This window comes from Natrix helvetica (assembly GCF_964273705.1).
Source record: "Natrix helvetica genome assembly, chromosome: 2".
In the NCBI taxonomy this organism is placed as follows: Eukaryota; Metazoa; Chordata; class Lepidosauria; order Squamata; family Natricidae; genus Natrix; species Natrix helvetica.
In genome coordinates this window covers 253,371,289-253,384,951 of record NC_138552.1, presented here as the reverse complement: position 1 = coordinate 253,384,951, position 13,663 = coordinate 253,371,289, and the positions used below count along the sequence as shown (strand labels likewise).

The following is a 13,663-nucleotide window of genomic DNA, read 5'->3' as shown; positions in this document are numbered from 1 at the left end:
AATTGGAAAAGATTAATTTGCTGAATTAGTCACCACAGTGATCTTATGGCCTAGAAAATTAGATACAAACAATTGATCTTCTTTTATTCTAACTGTGATAATTAAACAGAACTACCTCAGTCAAAAACAATATATCGTTAAATATGTTTGCTAAGTAAGTAATATTAGAGGGGGATTGTTTGATATCTAAATCATAAACCCTATCTTCTACAAGAAGTAACCAAATAAATCAGGTGGGTGCTTAATTTGTTTTTGTATGGCTGTTTTGTTTTCCCCCTCCCAACTGGAACATTATTTTGTGCATTTTCTTGTCTTTATTGTGAGATCTTTTTGAACCAATTCTCTGTTTATACTTTCTAATCTGCTTTAATGATTGAAACAAATGAATTTGAAACTGGATTATCTTATAAAAGACAATTTTAAATGGTTGCTCATTTTTATTTTTTGTAAATATTCTTATTCTATTTGATGTTATTATACGTCAGAGACGTATATGGCTTCACTGTGATGATATTTAGTGAGTTGTTGAAAACTTGGCTGTTCTTCCAAGCCTTGGGGCAAAGGTTGAGCCCTTATAGGGTGCTTTTTTGTTATCTAATGTTTGTCTTCTGGATGCTTATAGTTTATTTCTTTTTATTGTTCATTGCTTTTAAAAGTATAACACACCCAGCATCATCTGGAATCAGGTGGCTTCAAAATCGCAATTAAAAAATAGTTGAGAGATGTGCAAGTTTAAAAAGTAAACCTTTTTTAGCTTTACAGGTAAAGATAAAACTAGGTAATAGGCAAAAAAACTGAATTCATTTTCTTAATTCTTTATTCATTTTCTTTATTCTTTTCAGGTGTATGCATAGAACCCAGTTCTCAGCAGATTCCAAAACCCATGGTGATTCTTCCATTTATGAAATATGGAGATTTGCATAGCTTTCTTCTTCGGTTAAGGCTTGGAGTGGGTTCCCAGGTAAGCCACAAGATTGTGAAACTTCCTTAACACATGATTTCTCATAATCGTCTTTTGATCATCAGTTATAAAATGCCTGTTTATAAAACAAACCTCACCAGCTTATTTTACATTCTCTCTAGCCTCCTATAATGTTTTCTATTATGTCAGCTTGCTTTTGATATTTTTGCTGGGCGTTAAAATATACTTTCAAAAAATAATAATGGGTTATATATTCACATCCTTCAATATGAAGCTTAGAGTCATCTTGGAATTAAGGATGTTGCTGAGAGTTTTTTTTTTTTACTTTTTTATAAAAAATTAAAAGAATATTTAAAGTCAAACAAATGGGATAGAAAGCCTGACAGGCACCAAAGGATACTAATGTGTTGCAAAGCACTTTGGCATTTAAGTGTACCAAACTGATGACCCAATATTTATTGTATTTCAACCAATACAGCTAGACTATGTCTGGTTCAAGCATTCCGGCCCCAGAGCCTCCCCAGGACTTCCCTCTGATTAATTCTCAGCTCCTCCCTGTGCCTGTTCATGAGGAGGGGGTCTGGATCCAACACCTATCCTCAATTTTCTATACCCATCTTCCCACCATATTGTAGGGCCCCACTTATCTAACCAGGCCAATCCCAGTATGATGGACTTGGTCATCATTGCCATTACGATGAACCAAATGAATTTCTAATGCTCCCCCATATCTAGCCATACTGGCTCTGTGACGTGGGGTGCCTGGATCACAACAATGAGCCATCAACCTGCTCTAATCGAATGGGCTTGGCCATCTCCCTTACGCAGAGTCCTAACGCAGCAGCTACCACTTGACTAACCAGCACACCCTGAGTCGATCACTGTCCCTTACGTCCCACACCATCCTGAGCAGGGCCCCACAATTGTTACGGGAATGATAAATGGACTTATGGGCTGGCTTACCATAAGCTGGCCACTCGGCCGCACAGTGTTCCAGTTGGTTGTACCGGAAACAGTGTAACAATGGGCGTGCAGGACTAGTTGTGGGGCCTGGTGCTCCAGGGGCTGGAGGGACCATCTGGAAGCCACCAGGGGTCTGTCCGGAGCTCTATGGAGGCCAGGGCGCATATCACCCTTAGGCCAGAACTCCTGTAGTCCTGCATCCAGGTCAATGACCGTCTGGAACCACTCCTGAAGCCTGTGTGGGATGCCCCTGTACACACAGGCGTGGCGTAGATCACAGTCCAAGCCCACCCTACACTGACGGACCAGCAGCTTCTCCATCCAGGCCCATAGCCTACCAGCAACCCAGCAGAACTCCCAAACATATTCCAACACCAAATGGCCCCTCTGCTTTAATGACAGGAGCTCTCCTTCTGCCCGTTGCGCATGGGGCCTGTCCTCAAAGCATACCCATAGTGCCTCCAGAAAGAGGCCTGCATTTGCCAACTCCCGGGCATGCTCGCTCTGCAAATCTGCCACCCATTCAGCCGCCTCCCCTTCCAACACTGCAGTGACTGCCATTACCATCACCCATTGTGATGGGTAGAATCTGGCATATTGGTCCAGGTGGCTAATGGCCTGGCTCAGAAACAAGGCCAACCGGTTGGGATTTCTGTTGAATGATGCCCATAATGGTTGTGGGGCCCACAGCACCTGCTGGGGCCAGAATCCCATGGCCATGTGTGGCCCTGTGGGACCTGGTCTGCCTGGCGTGGTCTTGGAGCCCAGCATCCATGCCCCTCCGAGCCTCCTGGGAGGCTCCTGGATCTGGCCTCTGGAGGGGGAGGGATTGGTAATCTCAGGCCAGGGCCTCCAGTCACAGACGAACTGTGCCACCCCTCCGCTAGGGACCCCAGCTCCTGAACTGCCTCCGGTTGAACCTCTGCCACCTTGGCCACCTGATGGACCTCATGCTCCTACCTTGGCCAGTTGACCAGAGAGGCTGGAAAAGAAAAGCAAGTGCTGACTTTCTTTCAAAGGTCCAAGCTGGACCAAATTGAAGCAAACACGCTCAGGAGCCATCAAGTTTAATCAGTCCAGAGCCTCGGTACGCAATGAGTCTGATGCTTGAGCAAAGTTTGTTGTAAAGTCAGTGCTGGGAGCACACTTTAATGGCATAGGTCCATGCCCTCCATCTGGCCGGACATGCCCAGCCTGGCAGCTATCATCCAGCAAACTTTCCAGGCCCCAGAAATGTAGGGTGGTAGCTGCACAAGGCACCTGAGGCTCAGCATCTGGATCCCTCTTTGGCGTCTCCCCCAATCCTCAGATCAATCATCTGGCAGGTGGGTAGGCAGTGGCCTCCTGGCTGGCTGACAAACAGGCAGCGTAGTGATGCCAGAAGCAGGCTAATGGCTTATCAGCGTGGCTGGAAGTAGCTGCCACCGCCGAACCCTCACCTGCTGCTTGCCGTGCCAATCACGCTGTTCCCACAGCTCGGCCGTCCCACAGCTATCACCACCCCAAGTATGGTGAACCCCAGGCTGAAGTTTGACATCTTCACAAAGAATACCTGGAGGGGAGTAACTTAAGGAGAAGCAGTGGGAAGTTAGTCTTTTCCAGGGACAATTGTTTGCTTTGGCTTACACTTCTCTAGCATTGACTCATGCCTGTTGCTCTTTGCCTTGCCTGGCTGGGAAGAGTGCACTTCACATTTTGTTTTGGACCAGCCCTTCTCTTGTGGCCTACATTTGGCCTTTGCTTCACTGTGTCATTGGAACGGCTTCTTGTCTGGGACTTGTTTCTTGTCCTGAAGACTGCCTTTGTCTTGTGTCTGGACTCTGCCTTGTGGATTGGACTTGGAACTCTAGACCTTACCCTGTGAGCATGGTCCTACTCTGTGGACTTTATTTGTTACACTGGGACTGTCTTTGGGAGACTAAGGGTGGCTGCCTTCAGAGTAGTGCGGGGGTGGAGACTTGCTGGTTGTTGGAGGGCCATTGGCTGGAACATTTGTTAAGAGAAATAAAAAACTCTCTAGAGGTCTGCCTTGCCTTGGCCACCTGGGTCATAACAAACATCATATCAATTAAAAACCAGGATCCATGAACACTGGCTGCCAGTCAAACACCATGATCCCGAATCCTTAATCTCAATCCAGACTGACACCAAACAGCATCAGTTCAATTGGAGCAACACAAAGATAATTGGCCATACTACTACCCGCCATGCTTTTGAGTTCATCGAAGCCTGGCACTCCACAAACAATTCTATCAGCAGACACATTGACCTATAACCAGCCTACGACCCCCTCAGAATCCAAATCAGCCAAGCAGAGACAGCACCAGCCCACAAAAGCCCCTCCCCCAACAAGCACTTCACCTGCCAATGACCCTCACCTGATGTAAGCTCTTATTCACAAGACCCACTACAAGACTCTCAGTTGACATACCCAAACCTGAGCCATCACAAGACCCATCACAAGACCTTGACTTGATGGGACCCTGACCCAACTTGACCTCACCATCACAATACCTACTGACCACACAACGGCCTTATAAACAGAGGAACACTGACACGGACATACCCTAAATGCCGCTGAAGATGTTCCCTAGCCTGGTAAACGTTCGGGAACCAATCCACAAGCTTGGAGAACGAACCTTCATCCTCAAAATTTTAGCTGTTAGATGAAGCTAATATAACTTTGAACCACTAAGTTCCCTATGGCTTCATTTTAATCACAATGTTGGATCAAAATGCATGCTTAGATTGTAAAGTTAATTCTTTATGCCTTGGTAGACAACTTGGTTCTTTCCAGATATTTTCAGAATAATTGTTTTAGAGTTATTGCTAGAGTTGATGGGAGTCTGAAAGATACCATATTATACAGTTCCAATTTAGCAGGAATGGAAATCTACCTAGAACAGAGCATAATTAGTCCATTATGATTGTTTGGTTCTGGTTCAAAATAGTCATACCCTCATGTATCATATATTGCCTTGAGCTTCCAAGCTACAAATCTCCATCATCTTGGCTAGGAAGTGAGTGTTAGCCCCTAGATAGTTATGATTTAAATATTTTTGCCTGGCATTTTGAACACGAGGTTGCCTTGTTTCAAGCAAAAGGCACTGTTGTTTTCCTGACCTTTGTGTTGTGTTTACTGGAATCATGCTGCACATGCCACAGTCCTCTTGCCAGAATGGAACTTGGCATTTCCCCCGTCAAAGCCTGACAGTATCGTCATCCACTTAGGAACTCTATGCCAGTTTTCATTTCCTGTAATTGAAAAGCCTATGGTAATTTCTACTGTCATGCATGGAGTAGATATTGTTCTTACACCAGAGAGAATACACAATTGTTATACTTTATGACAAAAGCAATTGCCTCATTTTAACCCAAACAAAGATATTGTAAAATAGGACCACACATTATAGAGCTTCAGCATGTTAGCCTGCCTAAATAGCAGATTAATGGAAAATAATGTTTTCATACATAATTGGGGTTTCCTCAAAGAGAGGCTTTTTTATGAGCTGCTGGGTAGGAATTAAAACTGGACAACATTCCTCCAACTTTGTAATCCATTACATCTTTCAAAAGAGCAGCATTTATGAACGGATTGAAAAATATATATTTTTTATTCATACAAGAAAAGTTAGAACTGCTCTAAATATATTTTACTTAATCAAAATGCATATACTAATTTTTGCCCTAAAGCAGTGATGGACAGTCTTTTCCTTGGTATATGGCAGTGGCAAAGAAACTTCTTCAGAAAAGTTTAGGCCTGAATTTTCTGCCTTTTAACATTAAAAAAAATAAAATAGGAGCATTATTTCTAAGAGAAGATTTCTTTAAGATAATTTTGACTACTTGTAACTATAAGGCATGTGTAATTTTGGTAAAATAACGTAATTTGCCATTTCCTTCTAAGATTTTTCTTTAATGTTCTGATAGATTCCTGTCCAAAGTACTAAAATAATCTGATCCTGCTTAAAATTTTAAAGATCACACAATGTCAGATACCAGTGACATGCGGTGAGGTTTATGACTGGTGAGGCACTGACACAGTGCTGGGTTTCAAATATTTTTAGACTTGTGGACTTCAACTCCCAGAATTCCACAGCCAGGCATGCTCAGTTCCAATTTAAAGCGACAGCATTTGTTTTTCTCCTTTGCTCCTTCTTTCTTTTTCTTCTCCTTCCCCTCCTTCCTCCCTCTCTCCCTTCCTCCCCCTCTCTCAAACACACACACACACACACACACACACACACACACAGAAGTTGGATTGGACTATCTCTCCTACCCCTTCCCTCTCTCACTCACTCTCAAACAAACCCCCACACACACAAAAGTTGGATTGGATATCTTTTCCAGTGGCTTGAAAGCAGCTCCTCTGCCATCCCCCCCCCATTCCCCTGCTGCCTTTCCCAAACACCTCCACCATTGCAAATGCAGCCTGCTGTCTGGGTGGGAAATGCCTGGAACACAATAAAGCCCACCCACCACCTCCTGCTGGCAGGCTGGGGTGAGAGGAGAGGCAGAGAAGCCGGAGGGGAGCCGAGCCTTCCAAAAGAAAGAGGCTGGGGGGAAGTGTGTGTACTACAGCATGGCTCTTTGCCTGGCTTCCTGCCTCCTCCTGTGGTCTCCTCAGTGCTCGCTTGTGCTCTCCCTCCCCAAGTGTAGTTTGATTGCAGGTGGAGCCTCGTTGCCTTTTCAAACTTGTAATCAGTGAAGCTGGGCTAGATTTTTATATAGTTTTATCCAGCTGTGTGTGTGAGAGAGAGAAATGAATGGGGGCCTGGGGAGGAAGTCACTACACTTGGGGAGGGAGAGCACCAGTGAGGTTAAGCAGAGTCATCCACGGTGAGGCAGCAACTAGCTCAGCTTTTTCCTTTTCCTTTTCTTTTTTCATGATGAGAGTGGTGAGGCTGTGCCTCACTTGCCTCACCTGACTGCACGTCACTGCCAGATACATCCTGCTATCTGCTCTGACAATACATCCAGATTACTGCTTGTTTAAGAAATAAAAAAAATGATATGGCCATAATCCAGTGGATTAATGCTAAAGTTTCACAAAGTAACTTCAGAGGGAAGGCAAGAGTTACAAAATTCGGAATTGAGTCTTTTTCCTAGCATAAATAAGAACCTTCACTTGAAAAAGAAATATTACTTATCTTAAGCATAGTAAGGAAGTTTATCTGGAGATTGCTAGTAATATTTCTTCCAAAGTGGATAACCCTTGTGACAGAAAATGTTTCTGTCTCCTTTCACTAATGAGAAAACACTTAAACTTTGATGAATTATTTTTGTTGTATCAGTTAGACTTGATCATATTTCATTGAGTTTTTCTTTAAATTTTGTTTCTATATGCCAGTGATGGCGAACCTTTTTTGGCTCGCATGCCATAAATGGGGGGAGTGCAGGGGGGTCGTTTGCAGGCGTGCCACACCCATAATGCAATGTGCGACACACACACCCAGTGCGCATGCATGCACTACAGGCGCGACCCTACCATTTTTGCATGCTTTTTCCGCCCTCCCCAGGCTCCAGAGGCTTTATAGGAGCATGGGGAGGGCGAAAACAGCCTCCCCGTCCCCTCGGAAGCCCTCCGGAGGCTTCAGGGACCTTCAGGAGGCTTCCCTGAAGCTGCCGAAGCAGTCAAAACGGCCCTCCGAGCAAACCGGAAGTCATTTCCGGTTTGCTCGGAGGGTCGTTTTAAGCGCTCTGAAGGCTTCAGGGACCTTCAAGAGGTTTCCCTGAAGCCTCGGGAGCTGTCAAAATGACCCTCTGAGCAAACAGGAAGTCCGTTTCTGAACTTCCGATTTGCCCGTAGGGCCTGTTTTTTGCTCTCCAGAGGCTTCAGGGAAGCTCATGAAGCCTCCAAAAGGCCTCCAGGGGGGTGGGGGAGGCTTTTTCACCCTCCCCAGGCTCCTATAAAGCTTCTGGAGCCTGGGGAGGGCGAAAAATGGCTTTAAAAAAGGGTGAACTCAGCTAGCCAGTGGGCCCATGCGTGCTGGCCAGCTGACAGGGCAGCGCCTCGCGTGCCCTGACAAATGGCTCTGCATGCCACCTGTGGCACATGTGCCATTGGTTCGCCATGACTGCTATATGCCATCTTGAGTTAAATAGTATCACCTAGCTCAGCGATGGCGAACCTTTTTTGGCTCGTGTGCCACAAGTGGGGGGAGCGCAGGGGGGTCGTGTGCGGGCGTGCCGCACCCATAATGCAATATGCAACCCCCCAGTGCGCATGCACTCACAACGAGCGACCCCCCCATTTTTACATGCTTTTTTCGCCCTCCCCAGGCTCCAGAGGCTTTATAGGAGCCTGGGGAGGACGAAAAAAGCCCCTCCAGCCTCCCCCGGAGGCCCTCCAGAGGCTTCAGGGACCGTCAAGAGGCTTCCCTGAAGCCCTCGGAGCGCTCAAAAGGATCCTCCGAGCAAACCGGAAGTGACTTCCGGCTTGCTCGGAGGGTCGTTTTAAGCGCTCCGAAGGTGTCAGGGAAGCCTCCGGATGGTCCCTGAAGCCTTCGGAACGCTTAAAACCACCCTCCGAGCAAACCGGAAGTCACTTCCGGTTTGCTCGGAGGGTCGTTTTAAGCGCTCCAAAGGCCTCACGGAAGCCTCCGGACGGTCCCTGGAGCCTTCGGAATGCTTAAAACGACCCTCTGAGCAAACCGGAAGTCACTTCCGGTTTGCTCGGAGGGTGGTTTTAAGCATTCCGAAGGCTTCAGGGAAGCCTCTGGATGGTCCCTGAAGCCTCCGGAGACCCTCTGGGAGGGCGGGGGAGGCTCTTTTCGCCCTCCCCAGGCTCCTCTAAAGCCTCTGGAGCCTGGGGAGGGCAAAAAATGGCTTTTCAAAGGTGAACTCAGCTGGCCAGCGCGCGCATGTGTACTGGTCAGCTGACAGGGCAGTGCCTCACGTGCCCTGACAAATGGCTCCGCGTGCCACCTGACCTAGCTGGACATTTGGATAGATGGAACCTGGTTTTCTCTCCCTCCTTCTCCCTCTCCCTCATATCAATACATCAATTTATGTAGCAACCCAATTAACAACTACAAATCTGGGCTTTGCATATAGGATTAAAAGCAAACAAGAACAATGAAATAATAACTCAAATTTTTTAAAGCATTATTGACAAGCTCATCCAATAACCAAAGGAACATCCAGGTCTTCAGGAATTTACCCGGTGCTTGCAGGACCAGTTAGTGTTTTCACTAGGAAGCTATCATAGCTATCATAGGCCAGACTGGGAAGTGGGGATGGGGTGGTAGGGTGAGAAACTACTTTTGAATTCTTGCCAAGAAAAATGTACAGATATTTCCTTATAGTCACCATGCAATGAGAGCAAAGAAGACTTTAGTTACTTTCCCCACAATCTTGACTATCTTAGTCATAATGCAATCTGTCAATGAATTACTATAACCGCAACATATTTACATATGAAATCATTTTGATATTCCTTTTGGTATTTTAGCCTAATCTTTCTCAATCTATCCGAAAGAGTTATGCATTTATTAATGCCATTTGTTCAGAAGTATGTGTATTCCAAGTTAAAATAACATGAATACACTGCCTCTCGTAGTAATATATTAAATAAGTTATCTTTGTATTCTAGCCAACCCTATTTTATTTGTCTTAAATCATAAGTGTATTAGACTTATTATTTCATTTATTTTTTAGTATGATGATTAATCAGTATCATATATTAAGAAAAATGTGCATCTTGTTCTTTTCCCAGTACGTTCCACTGCAAATTTTATTGAAGTTTATGATCCATATTGCTCTAGGAATGGAATACCTCAGTAGCAAACATTTCCTCCACAGGGACCTGGCTGCCCGAAATTGCATGTGAGTTCTGTAGTGTTTTCTTTTCTGCTTGGAATTCAGATTGATTTTCAGTCAGAAACTGTAAATCTTCAAGTGGAAAACAATATTTGGGGATCAAAATCTAGGAAATATAACTCTAATCACAAATCAAGGGAAAGTATTTTTCAGATTATTCTCTGCATTATGTTTGAAAATTTAATATAGAGTAACTACACAATGTAGTTCTGTTGAGATTCTTATACTTCAAGTCCAATCTCTGATTGTACTTTATTCATGATAGAGGAATTCCTTATAAAACTACAGCATTAGGCAAAAAAAAAAAAAAATACTTTGGAGCCCAGCTTTCTCTATGGCATGTTAGTTGTATACTGGTCTAGATGCACAGTTACAGTTCTAAGCATTTGTTTTCCGTGAAACATATAGAAAGAGTATTCCAGGGATTCTGATGTAATGAAGGGAGTGGTGCTTTAATCTTAGTGTACCATTTTTCCAACCTTTTTTCTCTGAATCTTGGGAAATAAATATTAATGTATATAACCTCTTAGAAAATAACTGGAGAAGAGACTGAAGGGAAAGAATCAAAGATGCACACAAGATGCCACTTGTGCATGGAAAGTACAGTAGTAATATTTGTGGAAAGGATTTCACGTTTGCTATTCAGTCACCTTGACTCCACCCTGATAAAAGGGATTACAGGGTCATAAAAAGAAAAAAAAAGATTTCAAACTGGACATAAGCTAGCAGAGAAGGAGTAGAACTATAGTTTCCATATCATTAGAGACATTAGTTCTGCTTTACATTTAAAAGTATGAGTTATTCTGTGACTCATTCAAGTATTTCACCTTATGAAGGAAATAATTTGGAATAAATTCAGAGAAAGACAGCAAATATGAAGATATAAAAAACAGGGCCTCTGAATTTGGCCTGAAATGAACAGTAGATAAAAGTCTAGAGATTATGATAGTGACCTTCAGATACTTGAGAAAGACACAGAAGAAACCGAAAGGTAGTTTTCTTACCCAGAAAGGCAGGGTTTGATTTAATACATTTTAAGATATTTGAATTAAAGATATTGACAATTATTTAGAATACTGGTGAACTCTCTAGATGAGGCTTTCAAATAGCAGTTAGATAACATTTTCCAGTACAGCAGAATCCTGTACTCCTGTACTCTTCCATACACTGAGCAAGGGAATGGATCAATTGACTACAAGGTTACTACTAGCTCTGGGATTGTATAAAGCAATAGTAGAGAGGGAAGGCCATTTAAGCATCCTTTCTCCCATGCTGCTGCTGTCCTTCCTGCCATAAGTGTAGAGCTCTGGAGACTGAAGCAAAGATCATTAGAAGCCAATGGATTAAACTGTTCTGATTTAGGCCTTCCCATTTTCTCTGTTGTGTATTCCACAGTCTATGCTTTTTCTCATAATAACCCTCCATGGAAAATGGAGGTCAACAGTGACAATTACATATAAGAGTGAGCAAGGACTGAACAGCATGCTACATGCAGTTTTGTAAAAACCCCACATTTTGCTTCTTTAATTTGAGGAATTCTCCATACTTGCAAATAGTAGATGGTAAAGTAAACCGCAATTCTGAAAACTGCTATTTTTATCAGGAGGAGGAGAAAGAGTTAAATTTATCCTACTATATGCCCATTCTTTATGGCATTACCTCCATATTTTACAACATGCATATCAAAATCAGAAACAAGTATAAAAGGGATGGAAAACCACTCTCTGAGATTCCCTGATAATTACAGGTATAAGGGCAACTAGATAATTGTATCTGCTTACCTCAGTCCCTTCTCCTTTTGTTATTATCTTCCAATGATAAACTAGGATGTAGGGGACAGTGGAAGAATTTTTGTTTTTTATTGATCTTAAGCTACTCTAGAAGCTCTTTACCTGAAGAACAAGGGGAAAATGCTTCAAAGTTGTAATACATTCCGTATCATCCTTAGTCTGATTCTTAATGTGTGTCAGAATCAGAATCAGCTTTAATTTAGATTTTTTTTTGGGGGGGGGGCTGGAATCTCGATTGATTGTGTGCCATCAAGTCAATATTGACTCTTAGCAACCACTTAGATAGTTCTCCTCCAGAGAGAGACTATGTAGGAAAGTCATTTTGATTCATATCATCTCTTTCCCAAAGTATACACACGTATGAAGTAATGCTACATCTTTGAGGAGCCTCTTTCCGTGTAATATGAATTCATATTAACTGGCATACATTAATGAACAGGTTGCGGGATGACATGACAGTGTGTGTAGCAGACTTTGGTTTATCCAAGAAAATTTATAGTGGAGATTATTACCGTCAAGGGCGTATTGCAAAGATGCCTGTTAAATGGATTGCTATAGAAAGTCTTGCAGATCGCGTCTACACGACAAAAAGTGATGTGGTAAGTAAATGAGGTGGTGGTGTTCCAATTTAACAGTTAAGTCTGGCTCCAGTAGGAAAAAATTGTCAATTTGGATTGACAGAATTCTTATTATAATATAGGAAAAGGACTATATAATTGTGCCCCTGTTTTTTTTCATAGCGGTATTTATACAGAGTAAACTGGTTTGAGAATAAAAGGCTTATTCTTGTGATATTTATATTGGACCTATTCATTTTAATAACATAAATTATTCTGCAGACAACTAGGCCCTAATAAACATCACTTTCTTCAGATTTTACAAAATATTATTTGTTGCTCTGTATCGTCCTTCAGTTTTCTAACAAAGATTAGTTATTAGTTATCTAACATTATGTTGAAGAAAAAAAGCTCAAACTAGTTTACTTTTGAATAATTAATACTAGCATGCCTTTAAAAAAAGTGTGATGAAGCATAGTGACAAAAGTAATTGTTTGATAATACAGTATCAATGTATCAAGCTGCTAATACAAGACATAATTACAGTACAAAAATTGAGGATCCTATCCCTAAGTTTATTAGTCAACTAAAACTAGGGATGCAGCTCCCTCTAGTGAGTGAGATAATATTTATCAATGTGTCAGACAAGTTCTAGAGCCATTAATTGTCCTTTTCTGTGATGATTTTGTAGGTGCAAGTTACCAGCAAAGTTAGGTTAAAGAACAAGCCTGCCACATACAAAATTATTCCTATTGACTCCTTTAAAATATGGTAAACATAGTCTGGATATCTGTGAGAAGAAATTAAATGCAATTGGAAAAAAAAAAGGTTGACTTTACTTTCTTTTAAAAAAGTACAGCCAGTTCCAACTAGCAGTGGTTCTCGATTTCCAAGCCTCATTAACTGAAAAACTTTCAGTCTCATATGCCAGAAATTAAATTGCCATGTTTCTGCATATTGACATTAATACAATAGTATTAAAGTGCACTTTTCGTCAAAGAATTATTAGTTAAAATTACAATCCTAAAACATTAGAACTGGAAATTAAATATCTTGGTAAATTTCAATATTTACTATTCACTCTTCTTATGTAACAAAAAAATGTAATTTGCAATGAGATGACGTTACTAGGGATTCAATATCACCAATATGATTTTCAATAATGCACCAGAAAAGATAGCATAGTTCCTTTTAATGGACAAAAACAATCTCAATATGTTTAGTGGGACTTATTCCCCCAAAAGTGTCTATAGTCAATTATGAGTATCATTAAATTAAGTACTTTTAAAATGCTATTCAAGTGAGTTATTCCCCTGTTTTCTTTTCCTGTAGTGGGCATTTGGTGTTACAATGTGGGAGATAGCAACTCGAGGGATGACTCCATATCCAGGAGTGCAGAACCACGAAATCTATGATTACCTACTTCATGGGCATAGACTAAAGCAGCCAGAGGGCTGTTTAGATGATTTGTAAGTATTTTGTAATTGTGATAATAATGAAGCATAATTGTAGCGTTTGAATATGTGGCTTCCTTATGGCAGTTGTTGAAAATCTGGAAACCAAGAGGTGGTTTTCCTTTGCTATAATAGGCTATTTTGCCTTTTAGCCTT

The 13,663-nt window shown here is 42.1% G+C and overlaps 1 protein-coding gene across 2 annotated transcripts in view; it reads left to right on the top strand.

The window, feature by feature from the left end:
* MERTK (MER proto-oncogene, tyrosine kinase) overlaps positions 1 to 13,663 on the top strand; it is a 60,848-nt gene that overhangs the window by 46,058 nt on the left and 1,127 nt on the right. For both annotated transcript variants that reach the window (XM_081945898.1, XM_081945897.1), the window contains exons 15-18: positions 843 to 961; positions 9,603 to 9,712; positions 11,936 to 12,095; positions 13,386 to 13,522. In XM_081945898.1, the coding sequence (XP_081802024.1) occupies positions 843 to 961; positions 9,603 to 9,712; positions 11,936 to 12,095; positions 13,386 to 13,522 (526 nt within the window). The remainder of the gene's footprint in view (positions 1 to 842; positions 962 to 9,602; positions 9,713 to 11,935; positions 12,096 to 13,385; positions 13,523 to 13,663) is intronic.